General features: G+C 36.1%; 1 protein-coding gene across 1 annotated transcript in view; it reads right to left on the bottom strand.

Annotated features, from left to right (window-relative positions):
• The window catches only part of CPS1 (carbamoyl-phosphate synthase 1), a 123,680-nt gene extending 117,329 nt beyond the window's left edge, over positions 1–6,351 (bottom strand). Inside the window, exon 1 of the mRNA XM_032354679.1 lies at positions 6,084–6,351. Coding sequence (XP_032210570.1) covers positions 6,084–6,209 — 126 coding nt within the window. The 5' untranslated portion in view covers positions 6,210–6,351. The remainder of the gene's footprint in view (positions 1–6,083) is intronic.
• Positions 6,352–23,135: the final 16,784 nt, after the last annotated feature.

Here is a 23,135-nt window from a genome sequence, read left to right as displayed (position 1 = left end):
AAACATAAGCCGTTGTTGGGGGGAAAAACTCACAAGGTTAATTTACTTGAATACTTCTCTGTTCTAGATATTTGTAAACAAATGAGTCAGATTCATAAGTAATTTTTATTCTAGTTATGTTTCTCATTATAAATAAAATATAGTATTTAGAAAAATTCCATTATAAATTGTGTTCATAAAGTGTAAGTTTACGGTAAAATTTTCCTGAATCTAGGGGGCTCTCCAATATTATAAGACAGGGGCGCCCGGGTGGCTCAGTGGGTTAAAGCCTCTGCCTTCGGCTCATGTCATGATCTCAGGGTCCTGGTATCAAGCCCCCCATCAGGCTCTCTGCTCAGCAAAGAGCCTGCTTCCTCCTCTCTCTCTGCCTGCCTCTCTGCCAACTTGTGATCTCTGTTTATTGAATAAATAAATAAAATCTTTTAAAAAATTGTAGGACAATTTTTATTTTATGGCAATAAATTAATATGGCTTTATTTAGTTTTACATCATAGATGAAAATTATTCAGTAAAATTCTTAGTGGTACATTGACCCTATTGATTCACCTGTTAGAACTGTATGTTAGCCAGTCATCTCCCTGTGAAATATAAAAGATTGGTATATGGGACGCGTGGGTGGCTCAGTTGGTTAAGCAGCTGCCTTCGGCTCAGGTCATGATCCCAGCGTCCTGGGATCGAGTCCCACATCGGGTTCCTTGCTCCGCAGGGAGCCTGCTTCTCCCTCTGACTCTGCCTTCCACTCTGTCTGCCTATGCTCGCTCTCGCTCGCTCTCTCTCTCTGACAAATAACTAAAATCTTTAAAAAAAAAAAAAGATTGGTATATGATATTTAGTAAGTTAACAAAAAAGGAAAAAAGAGCAAAGAAGTCTTGAAAATATTTTCATGAGTGGAATTCACTTAGACCACATGAAGAAAATCAAGGGGAAACTAGATGTGCTAGGACTAAGGAGTCCATAACCAAGTCTGATGCTGGCTCATGTAGCTTCTTTCTAGTCTTCAGTCACTATAAATACCCTAAAAAATGCTAGTCCCATCAAGGACGTTCATTCTTGCATAGCAAACTGAGGAAGCCTTGAAGTGGGCTCTGACATGACCATTGCTTAAGAGATACTGAAAACTCTTTATTATTATAACTTAGACTTTGGTACAAGTCAGAAATGTGAAAAGGTTAAATGAAGAAGTGAGGGCAAAGGAATGTTCTCTATTTCATTAAATTCACTTCTACAGGATCAGTAATTCTGCTAAGCATGGTCAGGTGAAAACTCAAATCTCCATCAGCTGGAGAAGGAAACAGGAGGAGTCCAAGCTCGTGCCATTTCTACACGCACTTCGCCTACCAGATTTCTTAGCCTCCTAACCTCCTGCCCTACACTCACCTACGCCCTATTTGACTATCACTTCTTCAACAGTTTTATGGCAGGAAGCTCAAAATGACAAGGCATTCTTGATAACCAACAAATGAGTCTGTGCTTTAGAAAAGAGCAGTGGGATATGAAAAGCAGAGTACATAAACAAAAATGTTCAAAAGGGACCTACCTCCTAATTAAAGAAATATCATTCACCTAAAATATACACAGTTGCTAATCATCCAGACTATCTAACCATTCATTGGGGATTGAAACATAATCTTTTTTTTTTTCAAAAATTTGCATCATCTTAGATGAAATCCAGCCCTAAAACCATATATATATATATATATATATATGTAGTAAAGGTCTAATACAATAGTTACTCTTGAACGTGTATGATAACCCTATTCCTACCCCACCTTTAATATCTACAAAGAGGCTCCAATATAATATCCAATGTAATATCCAATATAATAATGAACTCTATTTCCTGTGAATGTCTTTAAAGCTACTTCAATATAACTAAATGATTCTAATTGTAGGAGTTTTTGTAGTTGCCAATTTCTAATCAATGACAATAGCTCCTCAAGACTGAGCTAAATAGGTAGGTTAATGTTGGAAACAGAGTATAAAAATCTTACAAAATGAAAACCATTCAAAGGGAATAATGACTCTAGGGCTCAATTGTTTCTAAAGTACCAGAGAGAAGGACACTTGGACTGTTATGTTCCCGGCTTCATTGTAACACAGGTCACCATTTTAAAAACCAAGTGGATTAATGTTAGAATCTGTACCTACTGAGAATCTTTTCGATTCATAAAGTACTTAACCTTTTCAATTTAATACCTTTGATTTCCAAATTCATTTGCAAGTAAAAATAAAACTACTTAGTCTTGGTGACTTTCCAAGACTTGTGAATTCAGAATTTTTAAATTTTAAGTTTCTTGAAATCAGAGATTATCTACTTACTACCCGTTTATTTCCACTTATTATTCTTCCTGTATACTCCCAGGATAGAAGCTTTAAAAAGGATATTAAGAGGTACATCCTGACTTTTGGAGTTGAATTCAAAATAGTAAAGATCATTTGCTTCATAGTTCTTGAGTCTCATTTCACTATAAGCAATATCTTCCTAGAGATAAATTTAATATTAAGGCAAAGGTGAAAAATCATTATATATACTTGAGAATTTTCATCAGACATTTTGTCCTTATAATAATTTGTAGTCCATGAAAAACTGATGTGTCTACTAAGTCCTTCTACTAAAGTGTGTAGGACAGAATTTTTTTTTTTTTTTTTTTTTTTTTAGTATCTAAGGCTTGGAGTGCCCGAGTGGCTCAGTCGATTTAAAGTCCAACTCTTGGTTTCTGCTCAGGTTGTGATATCGTGGTTATGAGATGGACCATCATGTTGGGCTCTGCATTGAGCATGGATTCTGCTTCAGGTTCTCCCCCTCCCGCCTGCTCTGGTCCTATCCCTGCTTCCTTGCACTCTCTCTCTCCTAAAATAAATACATAAAATCTTAAGTATCCAGGGTTTGTTTTTACAGTATTTTATAGATTTTTTTAAATATTTATTTATTTATTTATTTGACAGACAGAGATCACAAGTAGGCAGAGAGGCAGGCAGAGAGAGAGGAAGGGAAGCAGGCTTCCCGCTGAGCAGAGAGCCTGATACAGGCCTTGATCCCAGGACTCTGGGATCAAGACCTGAGTTGAAGGCAGAGGCTTTAACCCACTGAGCCACCCAGGCGCCCTATAGATGATTTTTTGAAGATTTTATTTATTTATTTGAGAGCCACTATGAATGGGGGAGGGGTAGAAGGAGAGAGAAAAGGACAAGCAGACTCCCTGCTAGATACAGGCTGGAGATGGGGCTCAATCCCAGGACCCTGAGATCAGAATCTGAGCCAAAGTCAGACACATGACTGACTGAACCACCCAGGTACCCCAGTATCTTATAGATTTTTAAGCACTGGTTATATGTAATAGTCACATAATCCTTTGAGTAAGTCAAGAACTGTTTCTATACTACTGATAACAAAATTTAGGTTCAAAGAAGACCTGTGACTTGACCATGTTCAGAGAATTAATAAATGCACGAGAAGGTTTAGAATCCAGATCTTTTTATTCCCCATCCAGTGAATTTTCCACTACACTGCTACAACTGGCCAAATGTAGTATTGAGCACTGAACATTTTCTACACTAGTAGAAAAAGATTGAAGTCTCTGAACCTTCCATATGATCTGGCTGTTGATCATGTATATCCTTGATAGCTAAGTCCTTTAAATGTAGAGCACCTTAAAATTCCTACCTCTTTCCTATAAGAGAAATACAACTGTGTCTATTGGCAAGCTACATTTTGTAAATATTGACCACAAACAAATATACAAGGAAGGGCCACATAAAACTACAAGTGCATTACTGCTGTCGTCAAGCCCACTCTGTCACTAATGGGACAAGAAAAGTGACCTCCAAAACCACTGAAAAGGCAACTAATTTATAGGGCATTGCTTATAGATCTGCCCACAGGATATCTTCTGCAATCTATTTATTAGCTATACCTAACTATAATGCCACTAACCTTTAGTGACTATTCTCACCGCCCTTCACTGACCATTATGTAACCACATCCTAATAATTTTTAGGTGACGTCCATCTAAAAAGAAGAAATTTGGATATAACTTCCTAGGAGAGCTGAGTTTTAAAAAAGTGAAGGCAGGAAGAAAAGTAGGTAGAGAACTGTTCCAAAATAAGTGAATAAAACACAAGCCCCCTTGGACTTCTGCACAGAATTTTAATTTGCTATTGTGAAGTTCAAGAACTTCTATTTTTCATGCCTGGCTTTCCTCCAAAACTCCAAAACACTGAGTGTGAGTAATGACTTCTACATCACGAAATGATGGCTTATTCCTCTTACAAATTTGTCATTCTTAGCTATGAACTTTGGCAGACCTTTAAAACATATATGCCACCCTGAGCTAGAAGAACTACTTTCACTGTAGTCCATCCATATAATTAAATCATTTTGTTGCGGTTGTGGTTGGGATCATACAGAGCACTTATTAGGATCATGGATAACTGGCTTCTAATCTCAGTCAGATCTATGCATTTCAACTAGTCACTCAATTTCTCTTTTTCTGGTGTTGGATGGAGCTACACCTATCCCTGCCTACCTATTTTTTTTTTTTTTGTAAGAAGAAAAACATATTCCAAGGGAGACAACTTTTCAGTCTTAGAAGACACATCTAACTGTAAATGGCATTACTTTCATTACTATCTAGTCTCTCTGCAGTGATATATGAGTACCCTTGAGATACTGCTAACACTGAACTGAAACTAATAGTCACTCTCAGAGTTTGTGTCTAGTCACTGCATATTTGATGATGGTTTAGAACATATCTCCTTTCTGGCTCTCTTGTTGTAATTAAACTGAATCCAAGAAAATGGCTGTTTCTAGGTTTCTTAATTTTAAAGTGGTAGTTTCTCCTGAGATCTTGTGTTCTTTCTCTCTCTTTCTCTGTCTCTATTTCTCTCTCCCTTCCCTTCTCACTCCTCACCTCTGTCTCTTTCTATCTCCCTCTCTCTTCCTTTCTTTCTACTCCTATTCTTTCCCCATCCTGTCACTGGAGGCCACAAAGACCAATAGGCAAGGCTGAGCCCTACAGATGTCACTCAGGGCTAAATACCATACTGAATCCTGACTTGAGCGATCTAAGAAACAGAAGCTGAGGAAGCATTTGGAGCACTTTTAGTCAACCCAGTGAGCATACAAAGTATTAGCAAAACACTCAAAACTATTAGGACCTATTTTTACATCAACAGATAAAGGTTGTTTGGGGTTTTTTCTACTTCACTTTTTATAGCTCTTACTACTAAAGAAGACATCTATTTAAAGCTACTGTGATTACTTGAACTTTATATTCATTAAAAGTGTTTTTCATTGGCAAAGTTCCCATGGAGTAATTTCAGCTGCCTCTGGTAATAAATACCTTAATAAAGTTATAGGAAGGAACAGAAGTTCCCACTGGAATTTCATAATCCAATGGTAGGAGTAGGGGAGAACACTTCATGTTCTCTTCCCAGACCTGCTTTTCAGTTATAAATACATTCAGAGGGACAGAATTATCAGCTTCTCATTGCCTCCAAGTCTTAATCTGCAAAATAAAAATAATAAATGTGGACTCCCAAATGTGGCGAAGAGGAAAAGGAAAAAAGTAAAGAGATGGTCTACATCATGGTTAACAAATACCAGAATTATGTAGATATTTTCCTTCTGAAATTTTTTCCTAAAAAATGATGTTTCAAAACAGAAAAGATTACAGTGAGCCAGTAAAGCAGGGCTTAACAAATTACCTTCTGTGCTGTGGCTCATAAACATGGAAGCAACTTCATGTTTGAACCCTAACTGTGTGCAATAGTGACTGTACAGACAGAGCGAGCCCTGGTAGCCTTTAAAAGTCATTGTTTCCTAAACAGAACACTTACATTTTACATATTCACAGGAATTGTGACCCTTCTTGACGTTGGTTGAAAACTGCCATAGTTTTACTCAGAACAGTTGAAAATGAGCATTTACTAAACCCAGTCGATTCAATATTAAAGCCAATATTAATACGTTAGCACTTCAGAACTACATGCAAATCTGTATTTGCTTCCTAAGTGACACCTTTGCTTCATGCTAAACTACACTCCATATGATTTTATCAGAAACAATAACATGGGAATGTTACCTTGACAGAAAGGAGCCTGATGCCGGGTCTTGAAAATTTCCATTGATGGTGTGTGGTCACATTGGTAAAACCAAAACCAGTCTTCAGGGTCTTTACCACTTTGCAAGCTGTCAAAATCCTCGTCATTTTGAAGATGTTGATTTGTGACTATAATTAAATAAAATTATATATATTTATGAGAATTTTGTTATAAGATTTTTTAAATTAATGTGAAAGAAAGATGGGGGGTGCAGTCGGTGTTTAAGGCTGACTGCACAGCAATCTGAATTTCCATTCATTCTGTCATTAAATGTCTTCAGCCACAGCTCCTCCTTCTCTTAACCCCTCCTCCTGAGGTAATGTCCGGAGATGTTCCATGGACATGTAATACAAATTGCAACACATCAAACACTACCTTCTCCTGCTGAGATAATGCTAGCGTTGTAGAAAACCAGTCATCCATCAAAGGAACTGCTTATGCAGCTGAATAGAATGACCTAGACACAGTGGATAACCTTAGGAATCTCACCCTAAAGAGTAGTAACTTTCTAATAATGCCGAAGATCAAAGGCTTTTACCAGTGTTAGATGTGATGCCTACTTTGCCTCAAAAGAGATTTGGGATTCCCAAAGCACCCCGAAGAACTGCCATTTTCTTCATCTTAGAAAAAAGATGACACAAACCACATGTAGTAAAAATGACATCAGAATGAACTTTTCTCCATAAATATAGATTGTTCTTTTTTGAGTTAATAGGGTAGTAGATGACATGCTTACTACTGCATTGTTTTGTATTCCACATTTTAAAGCAATCAGTAATATTAAGTAAAACACAACTGGAGCCAAGTAGCCTGTTTATATCTCTCTTAAGAGTTATAAGATTCCTAAGAAGTCTATGAAAAATGAGCAAGCATTGATTTTCGTGAAAGTACTATTCCTAAGTCAAGATTTTTTAGTTTTCAAAATGACACATTTATAAAATTCTTGAGCCATCATGCTTCAATTAAGGCAAAATGGATTCATGGAGCCCTTCAATCCCATGCTTAATCAGGTAGGCGAAGGGTCTCATTGGCTTGTGGAAGGACTCATGTCAGGCACATGCCTGCGTAGATCAGGAAGCGCTGAACCATCATCCTTTGGTATCCCTGCACAGGAGGCCAAGAAATGAAGGCTCCCTTCCAGGGCTTCCCACAATGAAAAAGATGACCTAGAATAGTGTAGAGATTATAAACTCCACGTGGATAGGATGAGTACCAGAACTAGGGAAGTGAAGAGGACTTGGTTTTTTTAAAAGAGGAACAAAGTTTAAGTTCAGTCTTCTGTCTTACTTAATGCATTTTGTATAAACATTCTCTGAAGCCAAAGTACTTCATGGTCCCTGGTGATAGAAAACGGAAAAAAATAGTCTCACTCTAGTGTATATAAGTAATTAAAAAAATAAATAATGTTATGTAGTGTGTCCAAATGCAATGGAAAAATACAGAGCAAGAAGGAAAGGAAGAAAAAGAGAAAGAAAGAAACACACCCTTGCTCATGTCCAGTAAAATTTAAGTATGGAATTATGTTACCCTGAAGCATGCATGAGAGTTCACCAAGTAAATGAAAGGGGAAAACACACACAAACACACACACACACACACACACACACACACACACGGGATGGCATGAGCAAAGTTCACATATGAAAATCATATGGCTTATGGTGGGGGGGAGCTGACACAGCCTGGGGAAGCCTAGCGGCAGGTATAGTGTGGGGAAGTGAACAGGAGCCAAAACATGGGAGACTGTGTGCCTTAAATGGGTGGCCTTAATTCATAAATACTGTTCATGGTAGTCATGGAAGTATTTGAACAGAGATGGAATTTGTGTGAAAGAAAGAATGAATTGGAAAAAATGAAATGGAGGCCGTTGATACTGGTAGAAGAAAAACAGTACTTACTGCTTTTAAAATTTAAAAACAGTACTTACTACTTACTGGCTTAGTCTAATTCTCTATTAGACCTTAGTCTCACCCCTTGTGTTTATGTCTCTGTCTCTCTCTCTCTCTATATATATATATACATCAATATTAATATTGATATTGATATTGATATATAGTGAGGCTTATCTTTCTCTCCTTAGAACAATGACATATTTATACTTATTATGGAAAATTTTTTAAATGCAAAATAAATTTAAATCAGTCACAGTCCCATTGCCCATGACCCAGAGTCATGGCCCGTTCCCGCGGTAAACACTGTGGTCTATTTGCTCCCTTCCTTCCCTGCACTTTGAATATGACAGCTAAGGTGCTGAGGACTTCAGAGTTTGAATAAGGAAAATAAGTAGCTTTCTAACCATTTATAACAGTTAGCCAAAAGCATGATGGACTAAACATGGTTTTCCAGAGAGTTATCTTCAACTGTAGGACATAATTCCATGACTCCAGAGTCTAAAGAAAAATGTAGGCCTGAGAGTTGTAATGGGCTTTCCTTTGGGTCAGTAAAAGGCCCTGGATGTAGCCTCTGGCCCCTGTTTCCAGTCATCAGAATGAAAGAAGAAAGGAGGTAGAAGATTTAGGATTTCTTTTTAAGTATTCTGAATTAGAGACTTAGGAAATTCATCTCTCATGATTCTACAATCACCTTGGGAATTGGAAAGACCAATAAATAAAATGGTGAGTATTTTCAGATTTGAGCGTTCAAGACAGACTGAAATCTACAACCAAACTGAAAAAAAAAAGAAGAAGATTGTTAGTGAGGGAGTTTACATCAGGATAGATCAAAGGGAAGAGATGATAAGAGCTGATTGGTAGCAAACATTAAAGCTAGAGATGAAAAATTTAGTGGAAATATTATACTTTTATGAAAGACATTTTATCAAAGCATTTCAAAAGAAAGTATTTTTCAGGTTGGAATGATTTTTTTTTCCCCCTCTGATAGCATTTACGTGGTCCTCCCCTCCTGTAAGCTGTCTGCGCACAGCTGAGCACAGCGACAGGCAGGCATGCGTGTACACACAGAGACCTGGGGAAATCTGTGCATTTGAAATGTATTCTGTATGAGCCAAGATATAAATCCTTTAATCTTATAAGGCGCTCACTCAAAAAAAGAAATATTTTATACAAATTTAGCCCTTCTTTTCTATTGATACGTTTATCACAGTTAACAACTGTTGACGCACTGAGCTACTTGCCCCTGCACAATCTCATACACAGTGTTAAAAATTGTTAAACCACGCATATCTCTATTTGGTTGGATTTTGACTCTTGAACATTTTTATCTAATGCTGAGAAAGTATTTTATTTCTTTCATAAATTGGAAAATGTCTTATGGAGATATATATACATATATGTTTACATATATGTATATATATGTCTGTATGTATATATGTCTATATGTATGTATATGTACATATACATGTATATATATCTCCACATATATTATATATACACATAATATATAGGTATATTATATATACATATATATAAATAAAGAAAAAAGTGGGGAAGGAAGAGAGAGAGAAGAAAAGTATCTTTAACTAGTAATAATTTATCATTTCTTAAGAGAAATGAAGCATTCAGCCTTCCAAATCTCTAAGAGTACTTAATTTGATAAATCTGTCTTTGGGATATCTGGTATTAAGAATGCTACTAAATCAAGTACTAGGTGATATTTGTTTCATTTACTATTTTAAAATTTTTTTAAATATGAAAAAACAAATAGTCCACTCCCCAAACATAAAATCTGTTACTGTTTTAGAGTACCTTCTTCTTATTCCCATGAAAGGGTCATAGTTTTGAAACTGTGATCAACCTGCATTATACTTTTGTGAGGTAATATTATATCAAGAGTACATTCAATGTTATTGCATGTCCTTTTAAGACCTTAACTGAGAGAGCTGTAAAATATCTGATTTTCATTGCTTCTATTGTTGCTACAGTATATATCAGTATTGCCATTTTTTTTCATTATTGCCAAATTTCTCTCCAAAGAGAGTATACTCATCTATATACTGATTGCAGTGTATGGGTGTCCCTCTCAACACACCCTGCCAACATTAGACATTATCTTTTATTTGTTTATCTAAGCACAGAAACCAGTATTTTGCTTTCATTTAAATTTTAAATTACTAGTGAGGTCAAAAAGTTCCACATGCTTTTTATAAGTACTCTTTCTTTTTTTATTTTTGTTTTTAACATCTTTTTGCTCCCATCACTAAATTCATTCAGCTTAAAGATCAAGAATATTTCTTAAAAGGAACACCAAGTAACACTGATTGACAGCCTATATTAGTACTTGTACTAATTTCACTATCTTCTTCATTTGGATGATCCACTGACTAAACAAGGGAGGATCTGCTACCAACTAGAAAAAATGAGACCAGCTCATCCTAGATGAAAGGCAACAAGCATGGGAACATAAAGAAATAACGGTGTTAGTAATTCCTTCGTAAAAAATACAAAAACTGCCAATTGCCCTCTTGAAGTGCGTCTTGCTAGGTAATGAATCTAAGGCAATGCTAAGAAAGTGATGCATCTATCAAAAAGTCTTTAACAGAACAGACATGCAAGGGGCACTTCTGGAAAAACGATTGAGTAAATGAATGGATTCCTGTGTACTGAGTTCTTGCTTGATCAATTAGACTTATTTAAGCAGAAACAAAATTATGTCAATGAATAGGAGGAAATAAAGATGTTCAGGAAGAGGAAAAAAGAACTGTCAAGTAAGAATTCTACAAAAGGTTTTGAAGAGATAAATTTAAAGAAAGATGCAAGGTATGTCTGCAGAGCAAACAAAGTCAGAGTAAAAGAAGATGAGGTAACACCTCCAGAAAAAGAAAGTTCTACTTTGTGTTTGAGTACGGATGCCAGAAACTAGAATGAAAAAGGTAGAAATGATTATTATGTTTCAATTCTGATTTTTATTAGTCTAATAGAGCAAGGAACACCATTGCAAGTAAGGCTATGGACAAAAAAGGCTACTCTTTCAAGGAAAGTGATGTGGATTTGTACCCGCATTAAAGGCATATACTTTCTCTCATTGCAAAAAACAGAGCAAACTGGTAGATAAAGTAAAGTTTGGCAGAGAGAATGTTTATCAATAATAACAATAGACAGGTATTAGGTTATTAGATGATGGAATTTTTTAAAATAAGATGTCTTTGGAAACCCAATCAAGACAGACACATTCATTAAGATCCAATTGGCATTTAGAAGGATAGAGAGTGAGGGACCCGCGTTCATGAATGTGTTTATCAGACTAACGTTTGATAACATAAAGGTTGAAGTGATACAAAGGAAAATGCAAAATGAAGCAGAAAAAGAGGCTTTGTAAAAATGGTTTCATAGGTAAAATCCAAGGCATATGTGATTTATATCCTGGGATAATAAAAAAGCTACCATAAATGAGACCCCACTTGAAGATACCTTAAAGAGAACAGGTTAATCCACACAAGCAGCATGTATTTATAAAGAATAAATCTTGTCGTTCAAATTCCTACCTTTAAGAGACATAACTACTAGACTAACTAGAAATGTTAGGCGCAACCTACTTTAATTCAAGAGCATTGAGCACATATTCGAGACCAGGATTAGGTGCATACACATCTGCTGGAGAACGTGTATAAATGTAAAAGGATACAATGAATTAGCCAGTGAGTAAACCAAGCTTTTTATGTATTTATGGGATGAGAACAGAGTGGACAGTGCTTTAGAAAGTTGATTCAGAATTCACAGTGACCTTGGCAAGTTAAAGACATAGTCAAACACAAACAGAGTGAAGTACAAGCAAAGTGAGGCCAAGTGTAATTTGGTCCAAAAAGGGGGAGAAAAGCAAACTGCAAATACGAGCTATAGAGGACAGATTCTATATTGCATATTATATGGAAGTAGGCCAAAAAGCATATGTAGCAGCCCTAAAGCATAGCAGGCTGCCCAAAGTTGGTTATAGTAAGTTGTTATTATCAAAGCCATATATGGCAGAACTTAGAGTAAGATTAAGGAAAAAAACCCTCAAAATTCATTAGAAAATTAAATATTAAATAACTTAAAATACTAAAAGTAGAATTCTGACAATAAGATGACTATTAAATTTAAAATCATGTCATACAAGATTCCTAATTGAAATTTCCAATCTTTTTTTTAAATTTATTTTTTATTTTCAGCATAACAGTATTCATTGTTTTGCACCACACCCAGTGCTCCATGCAATCCGTGCCCTCTCTAATACCCACCACCTGGTACCCCGACCTCCCACCTCCCGCCCCTTCAAAACCCTCAGACTATTTTTCAGAGTCCATAGTCTCTCATGGTTCACCTCCCCTTCCAATTTCCCCCAACTCCCTTCTCCTCTCCATCTCCCCTTGTCCTCCATGCTATTTGTTATGTTCCACAAATAAGTGAAACCATATGATAATTGACCTTCTCTGTTTGACTTATTTCATTCAGCATAGATGTGGTCCATATACACTATGGAGTATTATGCCTCCATCAGAAAGGACGAATATCCAATCTTCTTGAAAGTCCCCCCTAAAATAGATGCAGTTAGTAGTTAATATATAAGAAAAATTCTACCATAGAAGTTAAAACATTGGAATTTATAACTATAATATATTAGCATATACCTATATCTAGGGACATATACACATGACTTGCTATTATGTCAATAAGTGCAAATAAGTATTTAAATAAACCCATTTAAATGGCTCCAATGATGATAAAATGATCTTGCCTGAAAGTGGAGGTACTTGTCTTTTGTGGATCACCTACTAAGTGCTGGTCTAGGTACTTGGTATACATAATTTGCTAATCTTTAAAGCAGTCTCTGTACCGAACATAGCTAACACTATCCCCATATCACAGAGTTGGTGAGTGAGTGAGTCCCAGCCAGTTAAGTAGCTTGCCCAAGATCACAAAGGTAACAAGCTGTAAAGCCAAGATCCAAACCCAGCTCTTAGCCAACATCCCTCCTCTTTCCAGCATGTCAGTTATACCTGGGACAGACAGAGGCAGCAACATGAAATGACTTAGAAAGGGTAGGCAAAATAAGATCCAATTTCATAGGAAGGCTACATGATTGCAGAGGTAGCAATGCTCAAAAATACTATGACATTACTGGGAAATTAGTAAAATATAACTTCAATAAAAATCAAATAATGAGAAGAAACTATCCATAACTTTTCTGATTTATTTTTATGTTTAAAATTAAAATAATATAAGAAATAAAGATGGTAACATAGAAATAAAACTGTACATTTTTTCCAGTGATCTATCTCATAGAACCAACTGGCCAGGGAGCCATACTTCTTGGTGGCTAACTGATTCAGCTAGACTTACCTAAAATAGCAAATATTTTTCTATCTTACATCCTATTGCTTGAAGTTCCATATTCCAGAACCTGGATAACTGAATACCATTGAATTTTCACAATTATTTATAAAGTCTAGAATTGCTCAAAGAATAACTAATTCAGAAAGCATTTACTGAATACTTTCCATGTATCAGACACTGTATATCAGGAAACAGTATTCTTTTCTGATGAAAGATGCTTTAGAGGAAATGAAAACACTTTTAAAATATGTTGTTTAAGTACTCCTCAAACAGAATATAAAAATGTACATAGAGTGGCACCTGGGTGGCTCAGTGGGTTAAGGCCTCTGCTTTTAGCTCAGGTCATGATCCCAGGGTTCTGGGATCGAGCCCCACATCGGGCTCTCTGCTCGGCGGGGAGCCTGCTTCTCCGTCTATCTCTCTCTGCCTGCCTCTCTGCCTACTTGTGATCGCTGTCTGTCAAATAAATAAATAAAATCTTTTAAAAAAATGTATGTAGATAGATGGTCTTATATAGCTGAAAGGATCTTTAAAATTATCTTTTCAATTCCTTTGTTTTATAGATATAAGAAATAAATATCTAAATGAGCCAACGTCAACTCATTATTTTGAGTTATTTAATACTAGAACTAAAGTCTGTAGTTCTGAACAATTATGTTTAAGTAGAAAAAAATTTGCAAATGATGGCACAGTTTGTGAAACAAGCTACATAAATTATATCAATCAAACTCTACACTTAATGTTGGCCTAAACATTTTCTTAAAATTTGGCCTAAACATGGCTACAGCATAAATTGCATAAAATAAAATGACCAAATCATCAGGCAACTGTCATTCTAAAAAGTGAAATATTTCTAAGCTAAAAAATTTAATTCATCATCAGCCTTTTTTGCACAATAATTATCATTGCATCAAAATCATCTTCTAATGTGCTGAACAGAACAAACAGCTCTGACAAGCTTGTTTTCTTAACATTTGTTGAGGGTAAACACAAATGATTTTGCAAGGCTCTAAAGAGCAAAGCTGGCCATCAGGAGGGGTTATCTATGGTAATCCAGGTCATGTGCTAGGAGATTATTGGACCCTCTTTAAATTAAACATTTTTGAGGATCACAAAGAAGCAAGTTGTGCAACATGTCTTGAAGTTACCGACTTCATGAAGTAAAGGACAGCAGATTACATAGAAATGACGTAGAAGACTTTTTTCTTTTTTGACTAAAAACAGGTCACCCACGCACATTCATACTCCACACCCTTTTATATTACGTTTGTTAGAGTAAATTGATTTCTTCCCCGGCCTCCTATTTTCAGGAGAATTTGGTCCAGGAAGATGTATTCTATCCTCCTAAACTGCTGTCATAAACAATAAAGTTCCATCTTCCTAAGTACCATTGCAAATTCTCATGATTCTTCCAGATTAGATTCTTGAGTTGAGTTACTGAAAGACAAGGTGTCTTTTTTATTTTATCAAAGTTAAATTTTTTTGCTTAAAAATAATGCTCTAGGGGGAAAAAAAGAAAAACAAGAGGGAGATGGAAAATGGGAGGAAGAAGAGAAAGGTAAAGAAAAAGAAGCCATCATCCTGATCCTTAATTCTGCACGGTCAAAAGTGCCTACTTGGATTTAAACTCCTGGCACTCTCTTGGGTGTTGAAGAATTAAATGTTTTATTCTGGTATTGTTTATTTTATGTCATTTATTTTTAACTTATACTTGACCTCACCGAGATCATCCTCAGCTGACAGGAAGAGGAAGATAAGTAACGTTGCTGCTATCTGAACTCTCATTAGGAAACTGATTATTTCTAGAGAATATTTTGGAAGACTTCATGGACCAAAAAGTGAAGACTGAACATTCAAAAGTTAAGGACTGTGCCAAGGTTCCAAAAATTTATTTTTAAAAGCCAATTGGGATTAGAAACTGAGGTCAAACAGTAATAATAAAAATCCTACAAAAAGAGTGATTAAACATATTATAAAAAGTAAGATAAATGAAAAAAAATAAGGTTGTATATTGGAAGAAGTTTCAGTATTATATTAGTTACTCTGGATGGTACACTAATATATAACTTGGAAAAAGAAAGTGTTGTCAGGTTAGAATAATATTTGTACTAAATATGGTAGCTGCATTCCTCAAATCATTAAAGACTGAATCAAAAGTCACTTGTCTATAAGTGTGTATTTTTCTACCATTAATTAACAGGATTCATTTGTATTGATTAATTAATGAATATCTCCCTATTGTAACAAAACAGAGAAAGATACAAGGTCCTCAGCAACATAAGTTAGTTATAAAATATTGCTATTCCCAACAAAAACCAAGAATTCTCTCAAAAATATATCTAGCTCTTCTCCAAATAGAATTGCACATCCTCAAGATAAATTTATTGTGTGATAAGCCTGAAAAGGTCTTTTATTGGGATATGATTTTTTTCTCATATTTATATTCATATAGGTTTCAAAGGCTTAAAACCTGATGAAAGTTACTGAAACGTTCAACTAAGGTCTTTCAGGAGTATAGTTTAACTTGCCGTTCACATGGAGATCAGAGCACCTATGATCTAATGATCATTCTGTGACTAGCTAAAAGAATTGTTATCCACTAGGCTATATCACTCTCATTTTCTCTCATTTTTAACATAGCAGATAAGAAAAATGAGAAATTTCTATACCATGAAGGTATCCCAATTCTTATCTTGATCATGCTTAAAAGTAAGATGAAATATCACAGTGAACTGAGAAAAGAGTACTCAAATCTGAAAATAAACTTTTTTAATAATCCAAAATTAAAATCCTGAATTGTCTGCATTTTTTGCAAATTGTCTTTAGAGCTAACTCTCTGCTTAGAGGCCAGAGTCAATTTTAATGATAATGTCTTTTAAAGAAAAAATATTTTTTTTTAAAATAATGTTTATATTTAAATAAAAGCTGTTTATAATAACAACTGACATAATCTTGGCAAATACGTCCATTGAGCACCAACATTTTTTTTTAACTGTTATTTTCCGTCCTTGGGGTTTATAAGTAGAGTTTCTGGCTCAGCTTTTAGGCAAACATGATGTGGGGGAGGTATGGTAACAAGCCAAGATGACTCTTGAACACTGAAGGTTGAGCTATATGCAAATATAAAACAAAAGAAATTAACACTGAGGGTCCAGCCTGACTCCTGGCAGAGACTAGAGCCTCTCAGTAGGAGGGTCCAGGTCTGCTGTGATGTTTTTCTCCCATCCTTCAGCTACACACTGGCTGAAATCCTAAGTGGCTTCATACTCTCCATCTCTGCTACTCGTTTCCCTTCTCTTCCTCATCCTGCCACACAGATTTCACCAAAGGACATGCTTAAAACATGACAGAACAAGAAAAGAGAGATATAGGGACCAAGATCTTATAGGGAATGAGAAAAGAGAAAAGCCAAAGAAGGAATAGACAATTACCAAACAATATATTTAAAATACCTAAACAGTTTTCACAGTGGCCTGACACACTGCCCACAGTGTCAAAGCTCACTGAAGTTTTCTCTAAAATGGGGCTGACTGAGAAAACTAGGAAGAATAATTAATTACACAGTTTGTGAATCATTTAACCAACATAAGATGATGCAATATTTTACCTGATGAAGGAATTTGAGGACAACTGTTCGTTAGATTAATTTTCTCAATTTGTCCATATCCGGTCAACCCTTCAAAGCCATGTGAAATCAGACTTTATGAATTGCATGTATATCTTATCTGTATCATAAAGTTAAGTTGCTATTCACGGACTTTTATGTCATGCACTGAAATAGCTCCACACTGCTTATTGCCTACAATGCAAAGCTAAAAATACAATACATACACCTTCCCACAGCTTTAGGTTCCTTATGCCTCATTCATGTTGTGAGATCCTAAATTCCTTTCTTCATTGTCTTGGTTTTCCATCAACAAGTTGGAAATAGTATCAACTGTGACCTTTCATGGGTCACATAAGACTTAAGTGATAACTGAGTCTCTCTAATTCCTTTTTTCAACATTTACTGAAGGTCTTTTATGTCCCAAACATAGTGCTAAATCCTAGAATAGAAATAAGACTCAAATACAGACTTGGACCCCCAAAGCTTGCTCTTGAAAAGCATTTCAGACTTACTCTTTAATAGAGACATGATATACATTTTCTACTCTCAAGATCAAATAGTAAAGAATAAAAAACGAGAATTCAAGACCCACAAGACCCTAGCATAACAGGCCAAATCCATATTCCTCTCTAGCAGCTCTCCCAGGATGAAATGTGATCACCCACTAATGCACTTTACAAAACAGAAAGCCCTCATGTCATCTTTCATATCCCAAAGGAATCAACCCACACCCTAAGCGATACTTTAGATCCAACTTCTCAAGGGGAAAAAAAGAATCACACTTTTTTACCAGCCAAATTTGGCGAAAGGGTCTAGTTATCAACACTGAACAAATTAACTAGAGTAAAACTGTAAGTAGCTACTGCATGTGTGACTATAAAAATGAGGTATAAAGCATGAAATCTCACATTAATTCCTTCAGGAAAAACAAATGCTTTCTGAAAACACATGAAAGAAAAATTCATGTAAAACTCTATTTTAAAGGAATTTAGACTAACACTGAATGCTACGAGTAGGTAAGGCATAATATAAAAAAAAATCGAGCTTTAAAATAAATAAAACCTCAAATACTCATGAAATTATAAATCTATAGCCTACCCTTACACCCAACAGGAATACCAGAATGTAATCACTAAACCACAGAGAGAAAAGTAAGGCCTCAGACCAGTTATATTATAGTTACAAAAGTTTAAAAAGTCAGTAATAACAAAATTTCTCAAGAACACCTCATCAGAATCCAAATCCAGTATCCAGCTCACCACTGTTTCTTCTTTTCCAAATCTTGAATATGAGCAGCTAAGAAAAGATGAAAACTAAAGTCAAAGTAAACAAACTTTTGTCTGTTAAAGCTTATACACAGGGTGGTTGGAAATGGGATTGCCATGTCCAGCAAAGTCCTTTTTTAAGGAGATTAATCTTTTTCTTCAGGCTTGAAAACCCTGTGCTATGTATGTCTGGGAAAATAACTACTCCACTACCTTGATACTGGACTCCGTGTTTCTTCCAGACTTAAGATAAGACACTTTTCCTTATCTTCTCTGAAGAAAAGACACAGCTTCAAAGTCCAGGAGACAGGTCATATTCTAATATCAATAGAATTAGAGGCCTTACTGAATCACCTGACCTAGAAATAGTATGGGGATAGAAAAAAAAAATGTTAGACAAGTCAATAAAAAAATTCTCCAAATTAACATATTTCCTCAGTAAACCAATGTCCTAAATATGTTAATAAATTTCAAGATGAAGTATGACAACTGTTCTTTTACACACTTAATGTATTATACTTCAAAATAGTATACACACTTTAAATTAACCAGCAGAAATATGCTCCAAATTTTATTTGCAATTATATTTCAAGTCTGATGTAATTTTCTACTTCAAGGAATATCTACACTCTCAAACTAGCATAAGTGAATTTCTAAATGAAGCCAGTTGAAAATAATTTCTGGCTTTAAAAATAGTTTAAATATTTAAAATCATTTATATGATTCATATGTAATATTTACACATACGAGTGACATAAAAAGAGTTAAGTAAAATGTTATACAAAATGTTTCCCTAGAAGGACTCAAAGCATCCTGAGTAATCTTCCTTTGATGTGTTTTAAGTCTTAGCAATCAACAGAATTGGAATTTTTAATATTAAACATATAAACTGTTCTCCAAATGAGGAAGAAAACATAGCTGTGTTTATGAAAGTCAACTAGAAATCCCAGAATGGAGCTTTGACATGAATTCATTCTATCACAGCAGCTAAGTTATTAACATATATTTGTCTGTATCATTTTCTTATAAGAAAATTGAGAGAGATTAATAATGATCATGAAAAAAGAGTTTATGGCCTAAAGATGTATCTCATCAAGTGTTCTATGTGCAGAGGAGGAATATTTGCAGTAATCCCTTTCAGAAGCAAATTTCCAGTTTCACAAACCTACGGAGGTGGATTCATCCCCAACATATTTTCTGTAACTACTAACAAGTGTGTAACATGCTAAACTAGTTAAGAAGCAGAGGACAATTCTTTCCCTAGCTCTGTCATAAATTGATTCTATTGTTAGCCCATTAATTAACTTTTCCTTATCCAAATTTCTCTAAAAACTGGGCAAGTCAATGCCACATAAATGACAGGGTTGTGTAAGGGTTACTGAGTGAGGATCTATCAAGCTCTATGATCTCAGAAGAGAGCACTGAAGGACACCAATTTTGAAACATCAAATGGACTTATGTCCATAGCCTTAGTAGAACTGTTAAAGGATAACTAGGGAAAAAAATGAGTGTTTCCTGATCCCTTGATTTTTGCATGTCAAAAGTATTCATTACTTATCCATTTATTTATTTATTCATTCAGCACATTGAATATGTTCTACTATGTACCAGTAGGCATTGGTGGAATGAACTGACATGGTCCCACATCTCATGATACTTCCTATAGGAGATGCTTAACAAATATGAATAAATCATTTATTTCTCACAGTTCTGGAGGCTGGGAATTCCAAGATCAGGTTTCCAGTACAGCTGGGCTGTGTAGTGAGAGCCCTCTTACCAGTTTCCTCACACCTAAGAGAGAGAGAAGCAACCTCTTTCATGTCACTTCATGTAAGGGCAGTAATCCCATTAGGAGAGCTCTACTCTCATGACCTAATTACCTCCCAAGGATCCCGCCTCCAAACACCATTACATTGGAGATTAGGGTTTCAACACATGAATTGGGCAGGAGGGTCATAAACTCTCAGTCTATAGCACATGAAAAGTGAAATTATTTTATTTATGTTATAAAAATTGCTGGCTGTGTAGAGACCACATTGCATGCAAGGTGAGTCCCTGTAAAAAGCCAACTGTGGCAGACCTGTTTGGGAGTCCTTCCTAGATGCCCTTTACCAGGCCACCCTACTCATCTCCCAGCCACTGCAAGGACTGACTGCTGCTCAGTCATATGTGACTCCTTTTTCAGACACTGGCTCTGGTTGATGAGTGTTGCCTTGCGCCATTTTAGGGTCATGAAAGGCCAAACTTTTTTCCCTCAGGAACAGACAGCTCTGTCGTGTGGTTTGTGCTCTAGGGCCCTCTCCATGTGGATCAATAGAAAGCTACAATTTACTTGAGACCAGAGATCCCATATTTAATTTCAAGTGGTGGAGGGAGAAGTCAAATCCAAGTAGATTAAAATTAATGAGACCTTAAAAAGTGGAGACAATGTGGGAAAAACACAGTTAAGTAACTGAAGATGACTGAGAATGTGGAGCAAGGAAAGGTTTTATTTGCTGGGTTTTTGGTTGGTTGGTTGCTTTTGATTGTCTTTTCAGATGCAAGATGACCAGGCCATATTTGATGAAAGGAAGGAATAAATTTGCATGAGAGAAAGGGTGTATCCAAAAAGTGAAAATTTTGAGAAAGAGAGTCAGGATGGAATCTAAAGGACATGGAGAAGGATTGACTCATGATAGAAGGGAGGATATTTCCACCCTTGTGACAAAAGATCATTAGGAGTAGAGGCATAAAATATCCCCTCTCTTGCTGAAGGTTTGTTGATTTGGTAGTGTGAAGATGAGAGCATGGCCTGTTTCTACTTTATAACCAAGGAGGGCATGTAGCTTTCAACTGAAGATGGGAAAGTTTAAAGTAACACCTGTGAAGAGTAGAATGACACTCTCATTAGAGAACCAGAGTGAGACAGCTCTCACAGCATGAGATGCCCATTTGATCATGAATTTATAGCAATACCAGAATGTGCATGTATGTGGTTTTCTACAGCCATGTTCAAATACATGGGAGGAGGCACAGACATGGAGGGTTGTTCACGAAAGACTTGAGTTTTGCCAGGCCAGTTAGAGAGAAACAGGAGCATGAAAGTTTCCACAATGAAAGGATTATAATGGCAGACTTGAAGCTAGATAAGAAAGGATACTGAAGAAACAGTTCACAGTGGGAATTCTTGAGTACATGAAGTCAAATAATAAGGAAGTGGGTTGGGGCAGAGGGGTGTTTGAATCTTGGAGGCGGTGCAATTTCTGGTAGAGAGAGGTCTAAATGCAGCCACAGGAGTTGGTGGCTGAAGTCAACGTTGAATCAAAGGAGGGAGATGGTTTGCTAAAATTGGTTTACATCATACCATTTGGTTCATGCAACTCCAGTACTCTATGGTGTCAACAAACATCTGCCAAATAACATGAGTTCTCTTCACAAAAATAATTCACCATCGTTACACTGCAAAGCAGTCGGAATGAGTAAACTGTACTAAGTGAAACACAAGTATTTCCCATTTTTTCCCTTTGAAGGAACATATAACTTCACATCTCAGAAATACGGGTTTAGATAAAGTTGGAAGAACCTTTTTTTTTTTTTTTTGGCTTTGTTTTTCAGGGTTTAATAGTACTAATGTGGCCTTGGACTTCTGTAAGTCAGCACAACTGATCAATCAGCATTTCACTGATTGCTTAATTCCCCTTCTCTACATAGGAGGGGGGGAAAGCCCTTGCAAAACGTATTTGTTCTGTTTGTTATTCTGGACAAAGCCGATAACGAGTTGCAGCTGCTGAACACAGTGTACTGCTTGCCGAGGCCATTGCTTTAACTTATAGATAGAAGTGGAGCAGCCAGAGATGTGCCTCCGGCTGAAGCGGTTGCTGTGAGTAGGACAGCACTCGCCAGCTACAGTCTCTGCGTTTCTTTACCCGACAATTTGTTCTGGGAGGGCAGTTTGATTGGCCAGGCAACGGACTCGAAAAGAGAGATTTTTAAATATCACGACTCAGCTGAAAGAGTTCTTCTGTTTTCTAACCTGAGGAATTCGCTCTGTCAGTCTCAATAAAGATGCCTATAATAGTAGGTGATACAGACTCTGAAGACATGTGTCCCTCTGGACACGGAGCACCCCTGATGATTAGTCTTGCGGCTATGCCTCAGGCCTCAATATTCCTAGTGCTAAAGCTCCTTGCAGATCGAGCCCTCATTCAGACTGAGTTTTGCTCTGCTTTTCCCTGACTCAAAAAGATGTGAGGTCAACTACTCGCCCTTGACCAAGAACTAGGTGTTTACACTGAGCTAAGTAAATAACACCATTTGTCCATTATTTGTGATTTCATTTTCTATTTTATCCTAGATTATTCACTAGGACAGAAAGAAAATGATAGTAGCCAATATTAAATGGTTTAACTCAAAGTAAAGACAGATTTCTGGAATGGAGAAATAAAAAAAGATTCTTATGCTTTGTGTGAAAAAACTTGCAAATAAGCCACTGTCTGACCTTGAGCAAGATGCTTTCCCTCTTCGCACCTTGGTTTCTTCCTAGGTAAAACGGAAGTAAGAAAATGAGGATTGCTGAGAGAATTTAAGTGGAAGAAGGTCTGTAAAATGTTTGATACTGGTGAGTGAAGGATACTACTGGTCACTCACAATGGGAGTATAAATTGGCTAGTCATTTTGTAACATGATTTGTCACTGTAAATAAAACGTAAAATGAGCATATCCTAAGGCAATTAACATTTCTCACTATGGAGAAATACTAAAACATGCACAAAATGATAGATACAGAGATAGATATTCATTGCCGTAGAAATGAACCAGCGGAAATAATATTTAAATGTGTTAACATTCTTTTTCCTTTTGAAATTCTTTTTACTGACCTTCAGCATATACACACTCCATTTGCTTTGGAATAGT

The sequence above is a fragment of the Mustela erminea genome, chromosome 8, assembly GCF_009829155.1.
Source record: "Mustela erminea isolate mMusErm1 chromosome 8, mMusErm1.Pri, whole genome shotgun sequence".
Taxonomy (NCBI): Eukaryota; Metazoa; Chordata; class Mammalia; order Carnivora; family Mustelidae; genus Mustela; species Mustela erminea.
This window is presented reverse-complemented; position numbering and strand designations above follow the sequence as displayed.